Below are 26,968 nucleotides of genomic sequence, written 5' to 3' on the forward strand. Positions count from 1 at the left end.
AGCTTTTGTCCCGGCAGAGGTGGCATCCTCGCTTGTCTTCATTCAAGTAATAATCCAGGACCTTCTCTGTTGATGCTAAGCAAACTTAGCATGTATCTGCCTGCAGCAGCAGTGACTTCCACACCACTAGGTCCACCACACTAGGAGATACTTTGGTACTCAGAACCTGGACTAGCTCTGTATTAAAGTACTAGGGGTAAATAACAGTCTCGTTAAGTAATGAGAACAGACTCAAGAGAGTCAAGAGAGAAAATAATACTTTCTCTTGACATAGTTTTGAATTGGCTGGTGGTTGGGGATTTTTGTGTTAGTTCTTGAACAAGCTAACCAATTCAAGAACCCTTTGTTTCAATTTTAAAAGCTTTCTAAAGTCAAATTGTCTCCTTACTGTAGACAAGAGGACTGCCATAGACAGATCAAGTTCACCTGACAAGAGAGGAAGAATACCTTGAAACATTCTCTTGCCAACTCCTGGATGAGACTTTAACTTACGTTAAGGGGAATGGTAATGAAAACACCCTGCAAATAAGTAGCAAAACCAGTGAACAGCCCGAAGGACCAGCCACAGAACTCTCTAGTCTTTTTCATCAGATCCCAGTGTTCTCACATTGGGTTTTCAGTACATTACATCATCTCCCCTTATTTCATCAGGTTATCAACAGGGTCATCCGGTTTTTAGGTCTTACCCACTTAAAGGACTCGCAGCTGCATAGGCAGAGGAAAATTGCGATAAGCGTGTGCATGGAGCCTTGCCTAATAAACAAAACAACTAAGAAGCATTTGGCTTCTGAACACTTAATGCATCAGATGTTAAACAGGTAGAAATGAAAACCAGTTGCAGGTCAATTTTAGCGTGGAAAAAATAAGGAGTTTTCCCCAGTGAGCAGCGAATACCTTTCTTCACTAAGACAGCGATCCAGCTGGACACACAGGGAAGGGAGCTCACATACCTGTGCTGGAGTTTACCAGCTGCAGGACCAGCGGGCGTCTGGTTACGATGCCAGATCCACGTGGCAGAAAGTCCCTGAAAAGAAACAGGAAGTTTCAGATGAGTGAATGATTGTTTCCTTCCCTTTACACGGCTCTTCTGCTTCTATAAGCATTCATGGATTCTAACAGGGAATCTCAGCCATGGGCACAAAAAAGTTTAAGGCACCAAACCCCAAGTGCTCCTTCCCAAGGAGGATAAGAGCCTGTTGTTCTGAAGAAGCCTATACTCACAGCACAGACCCCCTAATCCTGTAACAGCTATAGCTCCTTCAGCTGAGGTTCCAAGCTAACTAACAAGCCCATTTAATACAGCTGTCTGTACTTTGGAAAAAATCGATCTCTTTCATCAGGAAGAAAAGAGAAGTTGAGGCAGAGCCCAAAAACTAGCGTGCCTCCTTTTAACAAAATACTATTACATGAACTACAACAAAATCACTCACACTCTGCACTTTGGGGCTTGAGAGGACACCACATTGCTCCAGTGCACAAAGACCATATGATACATCTGAAATAGAATAAACAGCAGCCAAAGGCCTGCCTCCACCCAGGGTTTCTCCTGGCTAACTACTCGAGACTAAGTATTGCCAAAGCAAAAGCAGCAGCAGCTTCCTTCTATATTCAAAAGAATCCTGAATTTTTGTCTACTTCAAATCATTTCAAAGGAAGGAAACCTTTCACTATCCCTTCTCCAAATGCTGACTTAGCAGCCGCAGCCCACAAGTTCTCCTTTGCTTTTTCTTCTTCTAAACCCAAGAGCTTTGAGCAAAGCTAGGCATGCCCACTGCATCTGCCGATGACCTTGCTAGTTTGTGGCCCGGTTTTCAAGTACTCAGCTGTTCACACAGCTCTTCAAAAGCCACTGAGCATTTCTGAAAATATGATCGATTGCTTCCTTGCCTGGTGGGAGAAGAACCACTTCAAAACATGGTTCCTATAGCATGAATGTAGTTTTCTTTGTTAAAAGAAGTCCTGCCTACATTGCTGGGAATCTGGTACACAATCCTCCTTCCCTTGGTAGATGTGACAAGGAATAATTTGCTAATTCAGTAGTGACTAATTATTCTGGTGAATGAGAAATCCAGGGCTCTCCATTTTGAGCATCTTGCTCTTAGTCCTGCATGAGCTTAGCACTGACAAAGGAGGCGAAGATGAGGAATGAGCTTTTGTTTTAGCGCATCAGACAGGGACTTGAGCAGTTTTGTTTCAGCTCCTGGTTTGGCCACTTATTTCCTATGTAATTCTATGCAAGTTCTCTCTATTTCCCCTTCCTCAGCTATAACAGTAATTCTCTGTCTGTGGGGCTGTCAGAATGACTTGACAATATCAAAAACTGCAGAGTATTTTCAAGTGAAGGAAGGGTAAGGAGGCAGCCTACAATCTCTAACACCTCAAATAAAAATATCTCCTGTAAATTACTAAGTCTGGAGTAACACAACCCCTGGTACAACTCTACAAGTTAAAATAAGACTGTAACCCATTCGCATTATTTCAGACTTTTCAGAGTTAACCAGAGTTTGTCTTTCATTTGTTTTTCAAATAACACAGATCTAGTTTTTCCATTCCAGTGGGATTAATCCTGGAATCTTTGAGGTATTGCATCATTCTAGCAGCTTTCTGCTGTCTCAGCTCCATTCCTATAGATGTCTGTGGTCAATATGTGAAAAAGTCCTACCCCGGCATCAGTTTTTTTGCATAACAAATTCATCTGAGCTGCACCAACTTATTTTAAGCTTATTGTACCCGAGGAAAAAGGTATCCTATTCCATAGATTCCCTTTCTAGCACACTGAGACAATACTCTAGTTATTGATCTCCAACTTGCAATATCAAATCCTGCGTTTCTGTAGGAAAAGCACCACTTGCATTTAAAGGCATGAGCTTTCTAGGAATTAAAATTCCACTCATGTTGTGCTCCATGTTTTCCTGAAGCTTTCTGCTTTGGCCAAAATCCCGATTTCTCTGTCTCAGGACAAAGGTAGATAGAAAACCTACACAGCATCTGGGTTTCAGCATTATAAAAAAAATGATCTGATTTATTGTGTAAATTGAAGTAGCTCCCAGGTCATTCAAAGGAAAAAACACTAAGTCCTCACAGAAGACAAGACAACAAACCCATTAGCCAAATTTAGTCACCTAAATCAACAACCTTAGTGCTGCTTTAATTCCAAGTAAAAATATGTGCAATCTGACTCCTAATAGCAGAAAATGAATGTGTGTTCTCAGACACAAACTATTGGTGGGTACAAGCAGTTCAACTTTGAAGTTTTCTCTACGCTTGTCTCCTATGAGTAGTTACAGCCATAAAGCTTTATTAAAAAACAAACAAACAACTGATGCAGTAGCACCCCACTGCATCTACATTATTTCCTATTCTTTTATTCACCTTTCTGTCTACAGTCTCTTGGAGAAACGCTTTCCTTCTGCTCCAGCTAAGCCTCTCAAGTCATACACATTAAAAAGTACAGATTTGTAAGTTCTGTGGCAAGCTGGCTGAGCGCCGAGAAGACAGTGTATGGGAGTCTTGCCTGCCCTCTTGCAGTAGGCATAATAAATTGCTTCTGTAAACAAACTACAAGAACAGAGCACGTGTGACATGGACAACATTCCCAGCCCAGGTTTCGAGTCCACTTAGGAGCCAGGGGGAAGATCTACACACACCTATTGCTCCAGAAAGAGCAGCACAAAGTGATGAAATTAAGTCAGAATCAGGGAAACGACACACGAGATAAGAACAACCACATTTCAGATGACTTGGGCAGACAAGAGCAGGAGGATTAGACAAACTGGCTTCTTCAATTCAGGCACTGGAGATGTACAGTAGCACGGCTAGGGGAGGAAATATAAAGATGAAATAAGTCTTCAGGGTAACATGCTATAAGGCTCCAAGTGCTGGAACAAGAAGGGCAGTGGGGATTCCACTTGTAAGACAAGGCAGCCTCTAGCATGACATCAAAAGCAGCCTCACTACATATATCGCTATACAAGACTTTGTGCCTGAAATACGTTATTCAGCCAGGTTAAGGGCACCAACCCCCTGTTTTCCTCTTTCACTTTCTATCTTAAAAACTGGAAATTACTTTGTTGCTTTGTTTGCAACATGCAGAAGTGGCTTGACAACCTTTGATTTCCTGTGCTTTTAAGCAGGAATACCACACTGTGCCACTTCTTCAGCCAAGCGTCATCCAGGCAACACTGCAAAGCAGCAGCTAAAACAGAGAAGCTGTATTCAGAGAATAGAAATACTTAATTTGCATGTATCTTTTTTGCTTAGCTATTGACTCAAAATTCCCTGTCAAGATCCTGAGGTATCAGTTCTATCAATGCAATTCCAAGCATTTTATCAGAGTTGGAAAACTAGGCTCAGATCAGCTACATTCCCCAAACCATCAGTTATTAGAAGACTTATTTACCCATATTTCACATTCATCTGTTGTTAACTATTGTCAGAGAAAGCATATTGAGCTAGGTAAATTCTTCCTCTGACCAGTGATAGATCTCCTCTTCTAAACCAAGACAACAAAAAAGAACCAAGGATGCAAATCTTGATGGGTCTCAGGGTGAAAAAGTTCAGGCAAGGAAGTGACCTGAAAAGGAATTTATTGTTATATTTTGCATTGCTCACTTCTGAAGTGCACACACGTGTTCTTGACTAGCTACCTCAGGGCAAACCCAATCACATCATCGCTCCCAGTCTTATTTCTATTTTAGTATGCAGAGCTGCATTAAAGTACAGATTTGGGCTGAAAGCTGCATTAGTAATGCAATAGTAAAAAAAAAAAATAAATACTTGGGGGATGGAAAAGAATCTAGCAGTTACTGTAGAGCAACATTCGAATGAAATCCAAACACATCGGAAGTATATTAAGGCAATCTTGATGTCATGCAAGAATATATCTATACACTGGGGACCTTGGGGTTTCCCTACTAGTTTTTTTTACTTGAAGTCAGATGCTCTATACAAAAAGCCTCCATGCATTAGGTATCTTGGAATCCTACAGAACAACAAGGTGACATTAATGACAGAAAGAGCATGTTTGCTCTATAAACGAGTTTCAGAGTTCACTTAATGACTTGCACAGTACAGAGGATTAGAAGTTAAAGGTAACACAGACCAAAGATATTTCCCCCTGCACTATTTATAAGGCACAGGAGACTGACAAACTGCTTGTATAATTCAACATATATCGTATGGAAAGGGAAGAAAATCTTGATAGATGCAGTCAAAAAAAGTAGGACACATGCCCGTATGAAAGTTTAGGACTTCCTGAAGAGGCACACATTGAAACTTTCAGACAAGTTGCTTGTGTTTACTCATTGATACTACTTTGACAAAAATGTGACTCTCTCCATTAAAATAAGATACTTCCACGAGCTGCTTTGCTGCAGCAGGGCTACATTTGTTCCTAGAAAACACAATTTGCTAGTGAAAAAAAAACCAACTTTACTCCTTTCGTCAAAGAATTTATCTCAGTCTGATGTTTTCTTGTTAAACAAAAGACGATAACTTCGGAGGAGGAACTGGTCTTCCAGCATCATTATGGGCATATTGTGCCTGGCTCATCTGCTTTGTGAGGAAAAAATGCTCTCCAACCTGATAAACACAAGAGAAAAGCAGTTGCATGAGCAAGTCTGGCCCTTTGTGCTTTGCTCAAGTGGATTAGCTCACTGTTTTAGGTTTGTACTTTAAGGCTTAGAGATTCCCCGTAACAGCTACAGTGACATTCAATTTCAGCAATATAGCATCTGCAGCTAGCTGCCTATGATCTTGTAGCTGTGACATTCCGTAGTGGCAAACATATCATCCTGAAGGAAGGTAATATACTAACAGCATCCCTACGTATTGGCTCAGACTGCAACTGCTTCTCAATAGATATCTTCCACTGCAAACATGAGCATTGTACATTCCCTCCTTCCACCAAATTCAAGTGGAAGAGCACCTCTCCTGGCCAATTCCTTTGCACTGCGTATAAACGCTGTCTACTTTTTGCAGCTCCTTGCTTTAATAACAGAGCCCCCCTGAGGTTCGTCAAAAGATCGTTATGTAGTACTGACCAAGAAATTTAATTTCAGCAATAAACACACCCATGAGAGGAGACTGCATTAGCGCAGATCTTCAGAGAGACCCAACAAAAACATTTTCTTCTTGCTCATATATGTTCTAGAAACCTTAACATGGCCGGACGAGAAGGCTTACTGCAATCTTTTATGTGATACTACAATTGCATTTTAGGAGCCCAGCTCCCAGCCCAGCAAGAACTCAATTTCAGAGCAGAAAAATACATAGAGAATACAGAAGGAAACCCAGGAACATTTGTCAGTTCGCAGGAGAGGCAGCTAGGACTCCTGGACTATAAGATTATTTTTGCCCTGGTTTATGGAGCCTCGTGAACAAGTTACTCTTTGTACCGCAGAATTAAAGCGGTTTTACACCTTCTCCATCCACTGGTAATCTGTATTTCTGAAAGGACTTTGAGTCAAAGCTTTTTCATGCATGATTTTAGTCTTTGCTAACATTGCAACAGAAGTCATTGGCCGTCAACAGCAGAACCAAGTCCATGGTACCATCTCCTGTTCTAAATGGAAGACAGACCAAATGCTTCTACCACCACCTACTTCCCCTCCCTCCAGGGAAGCTGGAAGGCTTGCAAAGCTGTTTGTAGAGGGCTTTGAAATATGAATCTAGGCCTAGTCTACCAATACAGCATCCTTGCAGTTTATTTTTTGTCAGTCCTTTGAGATTCTTGGATTAGAATGCACTAGAGAAGGCAAAGCCCCAATTAAAGAGCCAAAACAGCAGCTTATGAAGATATAAAAGTAGTTCCAAAGAACAGAAGAGTGAACACCACCATCTGATCATTTAATTTCAATTTGATTTCTTATTAAACAGCTACAGACAAATAGAGTATTAAGGGATGTGATTAATCCCCAGTTTGGATTATATTAGTTTCAGAAAATTAAGATTTACACAGCCTCCACAATTTCACGTGGCTGTTTTTTAAATCAAGTATTTGTTATTTCCTGTGTTCTGGTGGTGCCCAGGGACAGTAATTCAGTCAGACCTGCACAAAGCTCTATGCCAATACACAGTAAGAAATACAGTTCCTGCCCCTATGGATTTTACTATCTGGTTACACAGTTAGGACCTGCCCCTGCTTAAGCTTAGAAGTATCTTCATTTCATCTGTCAAGTCTTATAGTTGACCATTCATCATTCACGCTCATCCAGATCAAGAGTTCGTCATTAGGTCATCGTGGCACAATGCATTACAAGAATTCCAAGACCATCTAGGGGTATCAGTACCTTTGACGTATGACTCTTCTGATCATTGCACTGACTGGCAACACTCCCATCTTCATACAGGCTGCATTCTATGAACAGCTTACAAATCTCCATGAACATCATTTCATCACGCAGCACGTGAGACGTTTTCAAACATATTCTTCATGTGTCTCAAATGAATCCTTAAAACACAGGCTGACACCTATCCAACACATTAGCCACAGAATACCTGGAAGGCTAAAAATATTTACTATTAATCTTATTGTCTGCTAAAACAAACACCTCAAAAATAGTAGTAGCTTTCTACTTCTTCGTTACTAACTCAAGCCTGTGTTCCTTCATAAGAGACATCATCTAGTTCTACCAGAAGGTAGAAGCCTGATGCAGGAACTGCCCTTGAGAGGCACCTTCCTGGTCTGATCCTTCAAGTACATTCATAAGCAATTCCCTAACTCAGGCATGGGGCAAGAACAAGGACAATTTTGTTCCTTCCTCTGCCACCCAGTAGGTTAACACGAAGGCTGCGTTACAGATTTAGACTTCCATTTCCTGCTGACTTTGTGGCCTCTATGAGCTCTTACCTTCCCTGAACCAAAGCGCTTCTCTAACAAAAGAGCCAGACAGGCCAACATGAACAGCAAGCATTTAAAAGCAGGTGCATTACGAACAAAAGCACCCACCAACCTGCTATTCTAACTGTTTTTCTCTGCCCTTATCTTTCATCTTCCTTTCATGCTGCATCATGTGAACTCGGACACCAGTCTTACAGACTCATAATCACATGGTAAGTCTCATCCCTAGATAGCCACATTTTTTTTTTTCCATTAAGGTTAGCACTTTTAGACTCAGAAGTTTAAGCCATGGGATGCGTGTCATTCATCTGCCAATCTCCACAGCACAACAATGCGCCTAGTCTTGACCCACAGTGAAAGAGAGCAATTCCATAAGCACTTGGTATAATATAATTTCTCAGGGTGTAATTGATACTGATCACACAATGGATACATATAGAAATAAAGACCTATTGTAAGTACACCGTGTTCCAGCATACTGGCAATATTATTGTGCACAAAGATTCATTATTCAAGAATACAATTGTGAAAAATAAAGACAGGCAATAGTTCATGAGTGTCATCATAATATACATGTTAGCAGAAACAAAAAAATTAAAGAGAAGGCATCCCACTGCCTTGTACCTTGAATTCCTATTTACAGTAGCGCAAAGGGAGGTTAACACTATTGTGCTGACTTGGAACACTTACAATTACTTTGTTAAGTAGTTCTGGCACTCAAACAGCATCTCCAACACCTAGCCATTTCTCCCCACATCAGTAACCCAAAAGGGCCAAGCAGACCTCTTCCAGTTTGGGAGTTTGCTGTACGTAAGGTGAGTTCCTGGAGGCTGTCTTACAAACTTCACAGGTGTTGTCAGAGCAGCACAAAGCATGAGCACTGGTGTAAGCTGGACCCGTTTATAGCCTACTACTGGATAATTTGCAAAGAAGAGTCAAGAGAGCACAGATAATGAACTAGAAAGTTACTTCTGAAGTTTGCACTTTCTCCTGTTGCCCTGTCTGAGTTCTATCCCTTTGCGCAGCATTGCAGTTGATGCACAGGTCCCCAGCAAGTGTGAGGGGTATTCTGTCTGAGACGCCTTTATGCAAAGACTGAGGCACTGTGGTCTTCAAACATGAAAGAACAGTGACTATGCTAATTCACTGTAAGAAAAAAAGTGTAAGAAATAGGTTGTATTACATGTTCACTGCACACATCCTGCTCCAGAACTGACATTATGATTCTCACCACAAGAATCACCTTTCTCTGTTTTGTTTCCTCTGTCCCTTTTACAACTGACCAGGATGTGTGGTGTTCTGGAGATCTCCTGCATCGTTTTCCCATGCTGTGCTCTGACTTTATTCAAAGTAAGAAAAAAAATAAATTAGTGTATTCATAGAGTTAACACATGAAGTAAATAAAGCCACATAAGAAACCTACATTTACTGCAAAAAGGCAACATTTCAAAAACCATAACGACCCCACAGGCTTTCCCAAAGAGACAGGAAACCTTTCAGGAGACTGCCCTCTCCAAGAGAATCCACCTCCATAGAAAACTGCATGGCTGGCTGTTTGAAAGCCTACATACAGTAAGTTTGGCAAGTCAAATCCAGTTCCTTGTGAATAAGCATAATGGTGGGGTTTGTTTCACTGACATTTCATAGAATCATAGAATGGTTTAGGTTGGAAGGGACCTTAAAGATCATCTATTTCTAAACTATGTGCCATGGAGATACTGCAGCTGAATGAGCTTCCACCTCAGCTGTAAGGCTTGTCTTCTTGTCATGGGACACAGCACAATTACTTGGTCACTGATCTAGATATACAGACGTGACAGTCTCCAGTACTGTCCCCTCTGTCACCTTCTTGGTAATTTTTGGTAGAGCGTAGATCTTCTCTTTCCTACGGAACAGGATAAAGCCTTTTATTCCTGAAACATTGTCATATTTATGTGCTCTTGTAGGTCTTTTGGAGGACTCGCATGCCTTCAACACCAGAAGTGTTAATCAAAAATGCATTTTCCCCACTCAGAACACATTTGTTGAGTCAAACGTGGGCTGAGGGGGCTCAGGCAACTAGAGAGGGGATAGGTCCTGTGCAACATCCTCTCACATCACTGATGCTTCAGCTGCAGTGGCCACGTTCAGACTTCAGCCTGCAACACCTTTATGGACACTGCTAAAGCAAAAAGGAAAGCGCATAGCAATTTTTACACGAACATTTGCTTAGAAACAGCACTCTTCCCTACCCTCTTCCAGAGTGCACTAAATTCTGCTTTTCTGGCTTATCTCTGGCTGCCCAGACTGGTTCCCAGGAGTCATCGCAGTCAGTGCCTTTTCTCATTTACTCTTTCCACATCTCCCTTCTTTGTAACTCACTCAGCTCCTCTCCTGCACATGCCTTTAGGCAGGTCTCTGGAAACAGCAGGATAAGATAAAAAAAATTTCTATTGTCTATTTTGATGTGAATCCTTTGGGCTGATTTTTCTGTTTCACACTTCACTAGCTTCGGGGTACATCAAAACCTGGAAGACAGCTGTATGCATTATGCCAAGTCATGGCTGCACCAGCGTCTCTGTGCACAAGTTAATCTGAGGCAGAAATACAGGGCTTCATGGTAGTACTGCTTCCACAGGGCAAGAGACATCCAAGGAGGTCAGCAGCATTCTTACACTTTAAGTATTACACTTTTATTCAATGGCCTGAGGGCCTGCCAGCCCGCAAAGTAAACCGGCACAGCCAAGAGTTTGCCCCAGGGATTTCTGCTGCTGTATGTCTACAGTAATTCCAAGGAAGCCAGTATACCCTAACTTTATGCTTGGTAGACCTTACAGCAGGATCTGGCCTGACTTTCGAGGTGAACTACATATATATTTTTAGATGACCTGAAAGTAAGGCTGAGATGTTGCTACGTTCTTCTGATGCACCCCTGCAAACCCATAACCAAGGGTTACCACATCCAATCAACTCACTGGCTGCATTAAAAAGCATACAGCAAGAATTTCTGATAGAGCTGCACTCCATCTGTAATTCAGTTAACATAACATGTACTGAAGTCCTTATATACAGGGAGGTGAGACAGCAGCCAAGCAAATGGAATTTCTCTCCATTAGAGAAGGTTACACAGCTCCTCAGGTACATTTGTAGGAGGGGAAGAAGTGAACAGTCAAGGGAATACCTTGGAAAGAGGCTCCAACACACAGGCATTACCATTTTTGGCAGTTTTTCATGGTCTGCTCTCCTTCTATCTAGAAATCTAAGCTTTCCCTCTCAGAGTCATTGCTGGGGCCTAGATAGGCAAGTACCTTTAAGACATGAGTCTGAAATACAGAGGTGTGGTTCAGTCCCTTTTGAAGGATCAGCACTAGAACCTTGCACAAGGTCCATTCAAACAGACTCAGTACTACAGACCACTAGGAATATATGTGCTTTAGTAAGTACTGTTCCTATTTGAACCTGCTGGTGGTGGTTCATAATCATGCTTTAGATTTCTTCTCCGGTATCATGACATTAACTTCCTTTTTAGGAAAAAAGGTTTCAAAATCACCACCCCCGTCACAGGACTTCAGGTGCTGGAACTTTCTGAAAGCAGTACAGTAAATATAACAGGGCATACAATAATCTCATCAGCAAGCAACACTTGAAGCCTGTCTGAAAGATCCCAGCTTCCCCCATCCCTTGCAGATACCACAAACAGTTCTCAGCTTTTGCCTAGAAGCGGTGCAGGAGTATGAGCACAGTTTACCACCTTAACCATCCTAACTGAAGAGTCTGGGCAGGAGACGGAGTCACAGCTGCCTGCTCTGTAATGCAGGCCTGCTCTCTGCTATGGGTGATCAAGGTTAATTCTTCGCTCTCAAGTGCCATGAAGAGCTGTGACCCTGGGCATCCTGGCACACAACAACAAGTGCCTTGTGTCACCCCTGCTGAGGAAGCCTGCAACGGGAGCAGATTGGATCCACGTGCTTCTCTCCCTGGTTGTGATCACTGACTAGATAGATAATCCCTTCATGGGCTGCTGCTCTACAATTGCAGTGCAGCAACCAATGCAATCTGAGAGCCGAACCAGGCCCAGGGGGATAATTCCCCTCCTACTTCCCTACAACATAGTGAAATCTACTTGTTTCCATAGAAACAAATCAGTTTGATGTCCACACAGCTCCTGCATCCCTCACTGCTGTGCATCAGCCCAAGCTGCTGAGGCTGAGATTTTAAGCAAGTGTCTACAGCTATAGGTTAAGAGTTTGCAGGAGAAACAAGGTGTACTCCTGGCATACAAAACCAACCATCTCACCCAAGATGTCATTTGCTTCAGTTCACCCCTGCTGTGAGATAATTAATCAGGAATATCCTTCCCCTCCTCCATTTTGAGGGTTGACTTATCTGCCAGATGCCTCCCTGCTCTCTTCCTGCAGATGGGTTAGCCCAGAATATGTGAGGACGTACAACACAGATGGGAAAGGAAAACAGGGCACCCCAACACCTCAAGTGCCCTTGTGAGCCAATTTCCTCTTTGTGTTTTTTGCAGGTAAAAACTGTAAAGGGGTTTTCTTGTTTGGAACTCTGCATTTTACTGTGGAGGATTATTTAGAGAGTGGTACAGCCTACAGTGCATTGCCTGATCTCAAAAAGTCACTGCCCATTATAGCAAATGCCGCATTGACTCTAGGCTGCGGCGCTGGGGAAGGAGTGAGTCTTGAGAGAGTAGAAGATTGCAGCACTGCTGCTGTGCAGCTTCCTCTGGGATCTTTTGGGTAATAGAAAATGAAGTCCTGGATCTTGCTTGCTGCCTTGAGATATTCAAGGTAAAGAATAACACAGTACTGATTCTACATGACAATATCAGGAACTCAAGGGAATAAGCAGCCCGGTGTATCCTGAACGGATGTGGCAGTAAGGATTATATTTGTGGAAAATGTAGCTTTGATTGTAAGAATTACAACATTAGGAGAAAGAAAACAAGGCTGATTTCACTCATTTAAAAAAAAAAAAGACCAACAAAACAAACAAACCCAAAACCAAACATAACACCAGATCTGGGTAGCAATACCAGGATTCAGGGGAAAAGCAGCCACAGCACTATTGGGTCCGGAAACCTCCAGAGCCACAGGTATAAGAAATATTGCACTAGCATGATGTATTCTCCACCCCAAAAGCTGTAAACCAGACTTTTCTGTCTGCCTTTTGAATTTTCATCATCATAGCATGAAAGTAAGTTTTCCTTTTGCTCCCTCCAAAGCATATATACCCTGGCAAAAAAAATGTCATGTAGATTTTATCTCTAGAATCTCCCTGCAACTTCAGGCAGTCTCCAAGAGGACAATACCATGCATCAACAACATCCTAGAGCATCAGATTGGTGCAGTCCTGATGGCAGTAGCAAAGAAACAGGTTTTTTGTGGCCAGGACCCAGCATCTTTTCTTGTCTCTTTCTCAAGTCACACTGATCTGTCATGATACTGCAGTAACACTGCTCTGCTTTGGCACAAACAAATCTACTGACAAATCTTGGCTTTGCCATAACAGAAGAGTGGCAGCCCTGAAAAACATGACCTGTACAGCACCTGCAACTTGAGCTGGGAGAAAACAAAAGGACAAGCTGTACGCTAAAACTCTGGTACAGAAGTGTCTGACGGGAAAGCACAGCCACAATAACACCCTAGGATTAATGTATGCTAAGACTGATGAGCAACAGGCTGACCTTGCTATTTCCCACCACCAGTGTCTTAATCTGTCCTAGCTCTCTGGTGTCAGGCTGCAGCTGAGTCTAGACTAAAGGCTGTCCAGCAGTAAAGGCTCTCTTGTGTTCAGGGACACCACTAGACTGTGCAGAAGTAATTAATATTCAAGCTATTTGTCACATGGAGACTTTGGATAAAAAGGGGTTTATCCCCTTTTTCACCCTTCTCTCATTCAGAGAAGGAAACCAGGTACAATGGCAGACCCAAAGATACCAAACACTCATGGTAAGTGTCATCTTAAGATTTCTTGTCAAAACTCCACCACCTCTGGAGTCCTGGTATTTGCTGCAAGACTAAGAGAAGAACAAGCGTAGCTCAAGGCACATTTCATCACTGCAGCATGACACTTCCTCCACTCGCAGACAGTGCTGCCTGCTAGAAAAGGAGACAGTCTCCCCAGAGCCTGAATGCTGTAAAGGGTACAGACAACTGAAAGAGTTCATTGGAAAAAGCAAGAGTCACTTTGATGAGCCCACTAATACAGACCCAAACGGAAGCTGTATGAGGAAAGGAGGTGGTACCTCAAGCTATTAGTGGCCAGACATGGGTGGTGGGTGAGTTTATAAAATTGAATGCATGTACCCTGATAATTTATCTTGGGTCAGTGGTAAGAGGCAGAGCTTGTTGCGGACAAGGAGGTAGGCTGCTTCCTTTCCAACAGGCCAGGCAGGAAGGACAGAGTTATGTGGGGTAACAAAGTTATGCCGCACTCAGGCATCCTGAGCAAACTGTCCAAGATGCACCGCTGATCTGCAGAGGGAATTTAAGATGCCAATTTATATCTCCTCTCTGCCTGGAGAAGTATGCAGGAACTGTGCCAAGCTCCTTGCTATGCACTGCACCTCTGCAGTTTCAGATATAATTAGGATCACCCTGGCTGGAAACATGGTGCAGAGGCACTGCTTCTTAAGCCCTCGAAGAAAAAACAGCAGACCAACTGCTAACATCTCTAGTGCAGAGCAAAGTCAGAGACATTAAACTCATCTTCAAAAACCACACAAGACAGCTCCATTTCAGGCTACAACAGAATGAAAGCTGGATCAATGGTCCCAAAAGAGATGACCTCCTGGGTGGTTCCAGTGTGTCTGCCAGAGTCTTTTTGACCAACCAATGGGACAACACTTCTCATGTCCCAGAGGACATTTTCCTCTGGTCAAGTTTGGGCAGTGACCATAGGAAGCTACAAAAAGGCAGGTTTATATAAAGATATACATCCATGGAATTTCTAAAGGAGTCCAAGTCTACATGGAAAACTTTTAGAACTTAAATTCAAAAAGCAGAGGAGGATCAAAATTGGTGTTGCCTATTAATGGGCACTCTGAATCTACAGCAAAATCACAGCATAGTGACCTGGACAAACAGACCAGAGTCTCCTGGTCTTCCATTCCTTTCCTTATTTTCCACAAGTAAAGGGTTTATCTAAATTCCTTCCCCTGGTATCTTCCCCCCACCTCTTCAAACTAATACACTGATTTCTAATAACATTTACTTTTCCCTGTTCAGGTGTCAAGTTTGACTTCAACTTCATCCAAATAGAAGATGGGAAAATATCAAGTGCTAATGCAGTGCCTCACTTGTTCTTTTACAGGAAGCATTCTTTAAATATCATTCTTTCAATAGTCTATACAAATTAATTCAGAAAATGGACCTCTTTCTCTAAGATGAGGTTGGGGCGCCAGGTAGTTTGCAGCCCTGGCATAACAAACACATCTTGTATGTACAGGCGTCAACAGAGAGTAACGCCTAGGAACTGAAACATCAAATCAAAGTAGTACAGCCCCGAGGGAAGAACTATATTGCTGGGATCTCTACTGAGAGCTGTGCCAATGTAGAAGAGGTGACCTGAGTTTCAGCACTGGAGTTGCAGCACCAGCTCTGCAGTGTGACACATGTCACACGCCAATCCCTGAGGGCATTCCACATTTTGGTATGTACCAATCTCCTCCTTACCTCTAGCTATAACTATGACACTGCGACAGATCTCCTCTCAAGGCCACCACCACGCTCAGGCAATTCCCAGCTATTCATAGAGGAGCTTCTATTAAAAGTAAAAGCACAATCAGCTTAAGAAATAACCAGAGATTACTCAAGAGATCACAGCAGCCAGAAAGAGAGAAAACCTAACATGTGTATTAGAATCAAGGGGCCCCATCCTGACCCAGAGCAGTGTAAGTTGAGAGAAAATCATGAGCAGGGGTTAGAGCTTTGGTTTTTACTGGATTAATTCTGAACAGGTCACCAGGTGTATTCCCCGACTGTCAGAGAATTGTTCCTGTGCTGGCAGGCAGGTGGCAAATGGACAGTTATTTTCATTATAAGCCCCTGTTTGTAGAGGTTTATAATTACTTGGATGAGGAAGAGCTCTCAGAGCTGAAACAGCCCATTAATTTGTTGTCAGAGCCCTGGGCCAGATCCTACATAACTTACTCTGTGTTTACACGTACAAGAGTGGCAGGAAGGCAAAGAGGAGGAACCGAACAAAGACTTCAAGGTTTTTGCCTTTAGGTAATCTTTTCCTTGTTCTAAGAAATTCAGTACAGCCTCCCCCATCCCTGGATCTCCATTCTCAAAAAAAAAAAAAGCAAAAATAATAGTTTTTCCTAGCACTCTCCAGGGTAAGGAAGCTCTGCTGTAAAAACATTTGCAGATGTTGAGAACCAACTACTCAGCATCTCTGTAGACTTCTGCCTATGATGCTTTGAGAAAGGGTCTAAGAGCAGCTGAAAAACTACTCTGAAATACGGCTGCAGTTTATGCTCAGCTTTTATACAGCATTACAGCAACACTGTCTGGCTCTTCAGCCAAAATCCACAGCAGTATCAGTTTAATATCAGCTCTGTCCTCTCTCAGGCATCCCATATACTACTACACTGGCCACTCTTACATCAAGACTGTTTCACAGCCACAAAATGACAGTCGTAGCAGCGTCAGACAGGATCCCAGCAATTCCCATGTTTGTTGCAGTAGCATTAACTCTTCACCCTTCAACACAGCTGCAACAATGCAACCTAAAGCCATGAGAAACAGGAAAGGGAGTGTTAAAAGGGACTGTTGAGGCAATACATTATTAAAATAGTATTTTCACCCCCAGAGACTCAAGTTCAATTCGCATTTCAGTCACAAGTGAGGAACTGGGTTTATTCCAAACCTCATTTTGTATAATTTATTGTTCATTGTGACTGCAACAGAAGTATTTTAGCCCTGATTTTTAGGAACGGAAGATTTCACAATGCAGGCCTTAGAAGTTTTGTGATTCTTTATACTTGTTCTCCAGGAGCACTTAGGGAAACAGTATCTTTTAAAGCAAAAAAGAGTACCCTCAAACATCCATGTTAGAAATTGATGTTTTTAATACAAAAGCTACACTGCTCTTCTTGTTAGCTTAACTGCTGTGTGCAGGGCTCTAAGAAAAGCCACACAAGTCTTGCAGAAGAGTGGCAGAAGTTGGCAAGTTTGCTTCCAGTCAGCAAGCCACAGCTTGAGGATCTTGCATAATGTCTGCTTCCAAGATGCTTCCAAAAGCTGAACTGCAAGAAGCTAGTGACCAGGGATTGAAACACCATCTCACTTCCATTTGGTCATGGCTGGGTCTGCCAAAGCTTTCAGAGCATCTAACACGGCAGAGAACAGAGACACTGTTAGGTTTCAGACTCAGGGTTCATACTTCCTGTACTGTGTCTTGCAGGAAAGAAAAAAAGTTATGTTATAGCCAGCACCAGCCTAGGAGCTGTGACAAGCTTGAAGGTCACAGAGGAACCAGCCGTCAGCAACTTAATTATCCTGTCTGCCCATCTATATAAAACAGCTTAAGAAAATTACTAAACCACTTTACATTCAGTTTTTCTTTAAGTATTCATTAATAGGACTTTGAGGGAAAAAAAAAGCTGGACATAAGTACAAAGCATCAACGAGTCATCTGGAATAATTGTTTAAATACCTAACATTAAATTGTGCTCTCAGTTGCCAGTCACTATGTTTTGATGCATATTCTTGCCTGCTCCTCAGTAAACACTGAAATGTTGTCTCAGTCCTCTCTTCATAGCCACCCCAATATTTATAGTAGTTAGTCCTGAGCAAGACATCCAATTCTCATGACTAAACTCCATCAAGTCACTCAAAAATAGCATGATACATGCTTTGGAAGGATCACAGATATATGTAAATAAAGAGAAAGCTTTTTGGAGCTTTTCAGAACCAATTCTGCTTGCAGCTCGATCACCTCCAAGCCTGACCAGACCATCTGAGTGTTTAAAGTCACTAGGGACAAACCCCTGCGCTCATTCCTCTATAGGGTTGTGCTACCCATCCCTGCTCTGAAAGGCTGTGCTCAAAAATTTAAGTGCTACCAGCTCATCTAGTGCAGCCTCTCATGTCCCAAGGCTTTCTAAGAATACCCTGAGACTCCTCAAATCCAGTATCTGATCTACGCCAGTAGCCAAAGGTGGCTGCATCAGTCCCGACCTCTCTGCAGACAGACCTAAGTAATCAGCAACACCGGGCAGATGAGGCTGCGTGAACAGCTAAAGCTCTTAGCACACCACTTCTGGTGAGAAGGCAGGTCTTTCAAAGGGCTCAGGCAGACATTGCCCTACCACCCTTGCAGAGTTTTAATTTATTGTTAGGAAAAATAGCTTCCTACTTTATGGTTAGCCTTTCCTGGTGTTATTTCAAGCATCCATTACTGATATACACCTACGTGACATGACACCAACAGACTCTCCTTTCTACAGATGGAGAAAAAATTATAAAAAAGTTAGTCACACAAGAATTTAGTTTCAGAGCTGAGAACAGGACTCTTATCTCAAGGCTGAACATCCCTGTCTGCCTCTTAGAGGCAATATTCCTTTACCTTGAGCTTTCACTCTATCAGAATGTATGAAACCAGGTCTGAGAGCAGGAAAAGAAAAATTCAAGTGGAATGAGAGACTGTCCCACTAGTGAGCTACTTTCTCACCATGCATGACTAGATTTCTTCTTTTTTTTTTGGACCAGATTTAGTTTTAGCTCTCCTCCCAACTAGCAGTACTCTGACTCATATGGTTACAGATCTGAAAGCCTAAGAAGGAAAGTATTACACCCAAAATTTTTTGGGTGTTTTTTTTTTTAGTGGCATATCAAGGAAGTAGGCTTACCCTGCATATTACCAGTAAATTTCCCTTCACAGATGCCACCTCAAAACTAATTTTACATTGGGTGTATAGGCTGAACACCATATGTTCTAGGTGACTGCCTGCCACTCCTTCAGTAAATCTTCTGGTTTTGCCACTAAAATACACTGCCTGAAACAAAAATCTGAGTATTGTCTCACATGGGTGGAGCACACATGGGTTTGCTCTCGTCTAATAAATTTGTTGCTCAAGGCATCATAATAAGTTTCACTCCAGTAGCAAGAACACAGCAAGAACTGTTTTCTTGATAACTTACACGAAGTTGTCAGCTGCTTCCATTTCTCCACAAAAAAGTTCATCTTAAAGACGGTAAGAAATCCTCACTCAAAAGAATTATTACTCCTACTTGGACAGACAGGCTCAAACTTGAAGTTAAGCACGAAGTAGGGACATTCAGTAATTCACCAGATCAGGAAGGGGATTAGCTTCCTGCCTTAGAATAACATTTTCAGAAGCTGCCTCAGATAGGAGGTGCTGCAGACAGACTCCCACACCTTCTATTTAAGTCTAGCAGAGTTCTGCCTACTCGAAGCATCTGGAGAAGTCAGGTTCAAGGACTCGACTTGGCATCCCCAGCTATGTATTGAACCATGGCTTCTGAAAACAATCAGTAGCCTTTAAAAATAGCAGTTTACCTTTGTTCTGCATCGGGTTTTTGGGGTTGTTTTTTTTTTTTTTTTGACTGTGTGAAAAGTTATAAGCATGTGGAGTTTTGAAAAAACAGTAATGGTTTTAGCATAGAGGAATGCTTTTAGAACTTCTTACTTCCTTTCCCCTGCTGGTTTTGCAGACCCTTTACAGCCCTGTGCCACAGCATGCTGTTTATAGAGCAAATACAGAAAAAAAACCACAACACTTACCTACCACAAAGTACAGTAAGGATTAATTGAAGCTCAAGATGCTTTAAGATTCCCAACGTTAGGATTATCATGGTAACAAGGAAGAGTCCACACTAGCAAAGGCAGCATCCTCCTGGTCTGCCAGCTATCAGGTGATGACTTCCAGCAATGACAAGGCAACCTGTCATTTTCACACACCAGTAGGTCCAGGCAAGCCTTAACTTGCACAATACTGAGCATCAGCTTCCAATCTGGAGACACAGCTGGCTTCCTTTCCCCGGGTAAATTCTGATATGATCCGAGACATGCCATAAGGATCTCTTTTCTGAGCAAATGTAAGGCTAGTGGGCAGTTACCAGAAGTATGAGATCATCACTAAAGAGTTAAGCTGAAGAATACAGTCAGACAGTGAAATTTAACATCTCACATCTAACTGCTGCAGGAAGTAGAAAACATATTAGACTTGTATTTGTTTGAGCCAACACCTATATCATTAAAGCAAGCAGTCAGAGAACAAATACAGGCAGACACTGCTGTTGCATTACAAACACTGAGATTCATGCACTTTTTCCCCTCGCTTACAGCCATCCATGTTATGTCTTAACTTAATTACGTATCTCCTCCTAGCGTTCCTCCTCCCACAAGTGTTTGCTGAGAGCTGTACAGATTTCTCTTACGTTAAATAATTTTGTCTTGCAGTCTACTGTTACACATTAGCCATTTCCCCCAGTGCTCCATATTTTCTTCCTTGAACAATTAATCAGAGATGAAAATAGGTATTTTCTTCGCTGAAGACTAAAGGCTTGCTGCCATTTGAAGGACTATTGTTTGACCACTATTTATTTCTCTAAACAGCCAAATCCTGCTCCTGGCTCTTGCACCATCCTCCGCAACCCTAAATAAGCCAGCTCCCAAGCAATGCCTATATCTTTAACCTGCCAACACAGAACAGCATTTGGTCAGTTCACGGATGTATTTATCATACAGCAATTAAGGGTCTGGGTCCATGACTTGCAATTACTCTCTCTGCCAGCACTCTGGGCATGTAAGTATCTCCAAGCAGAACAAAAACAAAATAAGAAATAGAAGAATCATATTTAAGGTCCCCTTTTGTGGCCAGAGCAGAGCAAGTTAATGTGTGTATTTTCTTGTTTAAATTTAAATCCACTGCTAAAGTACCACATTGATGCTCAGCATTGCCCAGCACAGCAGACATCCTCAATCTGTACATAACATAGCTATGATTTTTAGAAGATTTAAGCCCTCAGTTCTCTTCACAGCACTCAAGCTTACAAAGCACGTATTACAGCAGAAGCCCAAACAACTTAAAAGCACAAAGATTGTTAACAAAACAGTTTTCCTGCAGTATCTGAACAGGCTAAGTATCTGCATCTCTGTATGCATCCCTATAGGATCTTTCAATTCTAGATAATTGCTTAATACTGCTGTCGGCCTCTGAAGGTATTTTGCCAGAAAAGCTTCCCATAACAAAGCAAAGTATATATTATCAAAGAAGGCATTCCTTCATCATACCTTGGGGGTTTAAGTATTTATCTCTAAATGGCTGGGGAAGGTTGAGATATGAAGATATTAAGTCGCTTCTCAAAGTTATACCTGAAGCCAAACTAAATCTTGTAGCTTCAAGATCTAGCTTTGGACTTCCAGTATGTGACAGTGCAAGGCAGAGACACAGCTGCAGCACGTGCTGCCTGGCCCTTGCCTGGTTTTGTCAAGGCAGTTACTGTAGCACAAGTACCAAGCTTAATAGGTACTTATCCTTACCACTGCCACAAGCATTCCAACGCTGCATTTATCCTGCTCTTCTACCCATGACAAAATTTCAGTTTTCCAGGAGATGCAAAGCTAGCCCAACATGGTTGAGTTTAGGTCCATGCCTGCCTCCAATTTCATTCCAGGCAACATACAAAAAAAATCAGCTAATTCAGCATATACCATCAGACCCTGGTAACAGACTGCTAAGGCTAAGTGCCTCTATTTGGTTTGGGATATAAAAGCCCCCAAGAGAGGATGCTTTTGGGGTAATGCTCAGGTCTGGAGTCAAGTAAACCCTAATTCACTTCCCACAACTTTGGCACTGCTTAGTTCCCTTGATCATAAACAAGATGGTTTCACCTCCATTCAAGTCCTTCCACCTACTGTTCCCCGTCCTTAGTCATCGCCTCCTCAGCAGCCCCCTTAAGCCATCTGTTCTCCAGAAGTCAGAGGTGTCTTGTTTTCTCCATGAAGAGCAATGCAGCTGCCCCAGCAGGGCTGAGCAGCACGCTGCCTTGGATCAGACAAGAACACAAGGCACAGACATTTATGCAGCCATCTGAATACAGCCCAGTGCTTTCAGTTTTTCCGTTTGTAACACACAGATAACAGTAATACTCCTACAAATCCAAAAGATTTGTGTAACAGTGCTCTGAGATCTTAGGATTTTTATAAAAAACCACACTTATATTTGTTATTTTCACATGGCAGAATAAGAGTGGCATGAACATGAATGGTTTTACAAACATCTTTGTGGGCTGTCTTGTACATCCCCCCTTATGGGCCCTTTGGGGTCTCTCAAGTCAAATTAGTACATACCACATGCTTTGTTCTTTTTATCAGACCAATTTTGCTGGTACTGCTGCCTGCTCTAAGGCCTTCTAATTTAACAAAGGTGGCAGCAAGGAAGTAACACCACCATAAGAATGGACTAAATGACCCCTGAGGTTACTTCCAACCTGAGTTATCCTACAAGCCCATAACCACATAAACAGGAAATGCCCGGAGCTGACCCGATTAACCTTCCTTCCAGTTCTGGGGCCCAGAACAAACCAGTCTATGAAGAGATGTGTCACCTGTCTGGCTTCTACATGGCTTCTCTCATCTCTTCAGTGATTTTACACCATCAGCCAGTATCCTAGTCACCACGCTGAGTCTCCGGCAGCAAAAGCACACATAGCAGCCACACTGACATCTGGTATCATAAATACAGGCTCTGCACTGTTGGATAATCTGTTAACGGCAGAGTAAGCGACACTGGAAGAATAATTAGCAGCAGCTAGTAAGCCACTGCATTCAGGAGGAAAAATAATATTTGTTTGGTAAGACATGTAACTAAACATTGATTGCAGTCAGCATCACTCTGTGCTTCGAGGTTTCCAGCATGCATGGGATTTGGTGCTACTGCAAGGTGCCAGCAGCAGCCCTAGACTGAAGTCCTGCATAGCCACAGGCATCAGGGGCAAGCCTGCTGCCCTGCTATGTGATCATGCAGTGATGACAACCTGAAAGTAGCCCCACAGGTACAGAGCAGGGAAACCAGCCCTGACAGGGCCTCCAGCCCCACTGCTGAAGTGTCCCCATCAAGCACATCAGTCAGTACCAACTGCATCAGCATTTGTTCTTGCACAGATTTCCATCCACGCCAAGAGAAACTCATCAGCACTCACATTCACTGTGCAGCGAGCAGCTGCTGAGCAATAGCTGCACCACCATCCTGGTATCAAGCTGAAGCAGTGACATATGTCATGTCCACACTACAGCAGTAATTGTATTTGTACACAGTAGGTCTACACACAATTTCTTCTTATGCCTATTCAGACAAGAAAACAGACCCTATCACAATTACATTGAGGAGACACGCTTATTCTGGATACTATTTCCATAGCTTCTTATCACAGTTTTCAATACTCACACAAAAAGAAAACAGACTATACATTAAAGCAAGGCCCCAACTTTATTTTAATAGGATTGGGTTTTGCAGCATGTACACATACATTCTGTGGTATGATGTCTCACATTACCAGTCTCTAAACTAACCAGCACTCAAGGGTATCAAATGGAGAAAGACCTCTTCCCTTTGACATATTTTCCATTTCTACTCCAATTATTTCCTCTAAATGCTTTTCTACAGATAGGTCTCTCAGCTGCTGCCCAGGGGACCCTTCATTATTTCATTTTCTAAAAGCTATGGCACTATAACTTGCTGCTAGAGAGACAGCTGATGGGACACAGTGAGGTTACAAGTTCTCCTGGGACAGGGGTCATCAAAGAGAGATAGAAAACAATTTAATTCATTTGCTCTCCACCAGGCAGATAAAATCTCTAGATCTCAACTGGTGCCAGTGTAGACACACCAAGGATTAACATAGCCCCTTCCATTTGCTCAGTCTAAAAGAAAGGGGCAGTGTACCCCGATACACTGACTGTCCTCCGACAAACAGCCAGACGTTATATATTACGCCACTGCAGCATTGACTGCATAGATCCTCTAAAAAGGATTTACAAGGTTGGGCTGACAGTACTTAGAAAGCATGAAAACAGCAGAGCCAACAGGTGAACCTGTTTTGCTCACGTATTTCAGAAGCCCTATTTTCCCCTTTTTAGAAAGATACAATTCATTTTGGTGGTAGTAATTGTTACTTTCTTCCTGTATCCATGGACAAACAAGTGGATCTTGGTCTATGACCTGAGGCTCAGTAAAATGTGTTCCTGCAATGTCCTTCCCTTGGCATGATTCCCAGCATCCCTGGGGGGATTGCTGGACTGTTGGAAGTTCGCTAGAAAGGATCCCAAACTCTTTGAATGTGTATCTATAGCAAACGGAGGGGAAAACAACCTTATTCCAACTATGCTTTCTTTGCACCTTCTTCCTAGTACACACAGCACACCCTGCACTCGCTGCTCAAGGCTACCTTTGCACAAGTCCAAAATCCAGGGCTATGCACAGCTAAACAAGCAATTCATACACACCGCAGACCCTTCCAAGAGTAGGAAAGCTTTATAAGCCATCCAGCAGCAAATAGATTAAAAGAAAAAGTGGGGGTGGGGGAACGGCATCCAGTAGATGTCAGAAATGCAGTTTGCTGGAAGAGAAAAACCCACACAAGCATCTGACCAGGTATCACAGCAGTGACTGCTTTTAAGATAAGCCACCAGCAACTTGCACACTTCTCATAGCATAAAAAAACCCCCACCTTGATAGCTAAAACCTGTATATCACTGATTACAATTAATTAACGAGGCCAGCTGAAGAACACCTCCCCCTCCCCAGGTGTTGTGTGTCTACGCTGGAGCAGATAACCAGGCAGCACAGTCTGCAGTTTACTCAAGTTGCAGATGATGAATGCGAAGGTCACATGAAGGGAAGGCATCAGTATATTGCCTGTCACAAAATGGTAGCACCCGGGGATTTGAGCATATAGGAGAGAGATAACCCCGTCCTTCCCATAGCCTCCCCGGAGCTCCTGACATGGCATCCGCTATGGAGGACAGCGAGGCAGCGCTGGGGGAGGGGGACGGAGCAGATTAAACTTAAATACCCCACACACACACACACCAGCGACAACATCCATCCCGGGGAGCCCCGCTGAGGGGGGCACCGAGCAGGGGAGGGGACGGTCCCCGCTGACATCTCAGTGTGTGTCCCCCGTTATGTAACAGCCAGGGGAGGGGGGAAATAACGGGGCGGGGGGGGGGAGCTCCCACTGGTCCCAAAGGTGCGACAAAGGCGGGGACCCTGCTGCGGAGATGCTTCCCCCCCACCACCGCCGAGGAGGGGAAACCTCCTCTCCGCCCTTCCCTGCCCCTGCACCGCAGCGCCCGGGCGTCCTGCGGCGCTGCCCCGGCTCCTGCGCTGCACATGCACCCAGCACGGCGCTGGTGGGGAGCCGCGATGCCCCGGGCACCCCGCCGGCTCCGCACCGCGATGCCCGGACCCCCCACCACCACTGTCCCTACACCTCGACGCCCCGGGCATCCCGCCCTCCCTGCCCGTACCCCCTCAGCCCTGCCTGCGGCGGGGCTCCCCAGGGACCACCACCACCACCCTCCCTCCCTCCCCACCTCTTTCCTCACCTCCCGACGAAATTCTCCAGCACGGAGCTCTTGCCGGCGCTCTGCCCCCCCACCACGGCGATCTGGGGCAGGTCGAGGTTGGCGTTCTGCCCGATGGCGGCGAAGGCGTCCTGCAGCCGGTTGACCAGCGGGATGAGGTCCTCCATCCCGCGGTTCCCCATGGCTGCGGCGCGGCACCGGCTCCTCTCACGGGCGAGCTCAAAACTACAAACCCCTTATCCTGCGCCCTCACCGGCGGGTAGCCCGGGTCTCGCCGCCCCGGGCTGGTGGGCACCGGCACCAGCCCGCGCCCCTCGCCCCGCTCGACGCCGCCCGGTCTCGGCTCGCCTCAGCCCGCCCCGCCGCGCCTGCAGTGCGCCGCGCGCCGCCGCCAGGGGGCCTTAAGGGCGCCGGCGCCGCGCTGCACGCTGGGAGATGTAGTCCGGGCGGGCTGAGGGGGGACGATGAAAGGGGGACAAAGCCCTCACACACACAACACACACCTGCCTCCGAGGCCAGGGGTGGCTTCAGGGGGTTGTTGGCCCGGGAACGGGCCCGTTCGATGCCCCGAAATCAGAGCTGCACAAGCTGTCCCCAGGCCTCGGGGGCTGTGGGGTGCCATGGTGGGTTGACACACCGCCACGGCCCAGCCGGTGTACCTGTGTGGCCCAGTCATCATGCCTCATGGTTCTGTCGGTAGGTGTACCTGCCTGCTTCAGGGACTTTTTACAAGGGCATGTAGTGATAGAACAAGGGGTAATGGCTTCAAAATGGAAGAGGGGAGATTTAGATTGGATATCGGGAAGAAATTTTTCACTCTGAAGGTGGTGAGCCCCTGGCCCAGGTTGCCCAGAGAAGCTGTGGATGCTCCATCCCTGGAGGTGTTCAAGGCCAGGTTGGACGGGGCTTGGAGCCCAGGTCTAGCCCAGGGCAGAGGGTTGGAACTAGACAATCTTTAAGGTCCCTTCCAACCCAAACCATTCTATGGTTCTATGATTCTATACCTGTCCATGAGCCTGTACAGCTCGGTCACTATCCCTGCAGGGTTTGGTCACTGTACCTATGCAGTGCAGTCAACGTACAGGTATGATTTGGTCAATGTACCTGTATGGTTTGGTTACTACATCTGTTTGGTCAATCTACCCACATGGCTTGGTTGCTACATCTGCACAGTTTGGTCTTTATACCCATACAGTTTGATCACAGTACTGTTGCAGTTGGGTGGTACACCTGTATGGGAGGGCTTTGTGCCAGGACAACACTCGTGGAACTGCCAGAATACAATAAATACTTGGTATGATTAAACTGGAGGCTTGCAAAAACACTACTGAGCTTCTGCTGCTTCATCTTCATTCAAACATGGATGAAAAATACATGAATTTCTGTTTATGGCTGAAAAACAGTACATGTTGCTGTGTTTGTTTTACAGAAATACAAACAAATGCTTCACTTTATGTACTTAGGTTTTCTTTTTAAAAATCATTTGTCTGCAGTAAAGAGCCAACTGTTTGACTGTAGGCTTTTAAAAGGGCTAGGGTTTTAATAAGAATATAACGTGAGGCCATATGT

At 44.0% G+C, this 26,968-nt stretch overlaps 1 protein-coding gene across 28 annotated transcripts in view; it reads right to left on the reverse strand.

The window, feature by feature from the left end:
• DNM1 (dynamin 1) overlaps nt 1-25,760 on the reverse strand; it is a 69,405-nt gene extending 43,645 nt beyond the window's left edge. For all 28 annotated transcript variants that reach the window (XR_012590100.1, XR_012590104.1, XR_012590093.1 and 25 more), the window contains exons 1-2: nt 25,421-25,760; nt 951-1,024 (exon numbers count right to left, since the gene is read on the reverse strand). Coding sequence is in view for 16 of the 28 variants with exons in the window: in XM_074609195.1 (XP_074465296.1) it covers nt 951-1,024; nt 25,421-25,581 (235 nt within the window). In the remaining 12 variants the exon portion in view is untranslated. The remainder of the gene's footprint in view (nt 1-950; nt 1,025-25,420) is intronic.
• Between the last annotated feature and the right edge of the window lie 1,208 nt (nt 25,761-26,968).

This window comes from Larus michahellis, chromosome 15, assembly GCF_964199755.1.
Source record: "Larus michahellis chromosome 15, bLarMic1.1, whole genome shotgun sequence".
Lineage (NCBI taxonomy): Eukaryota > Metazoa > Chordata > Aves > Charadriiformes > Laridae > Larus > Larus michahellis.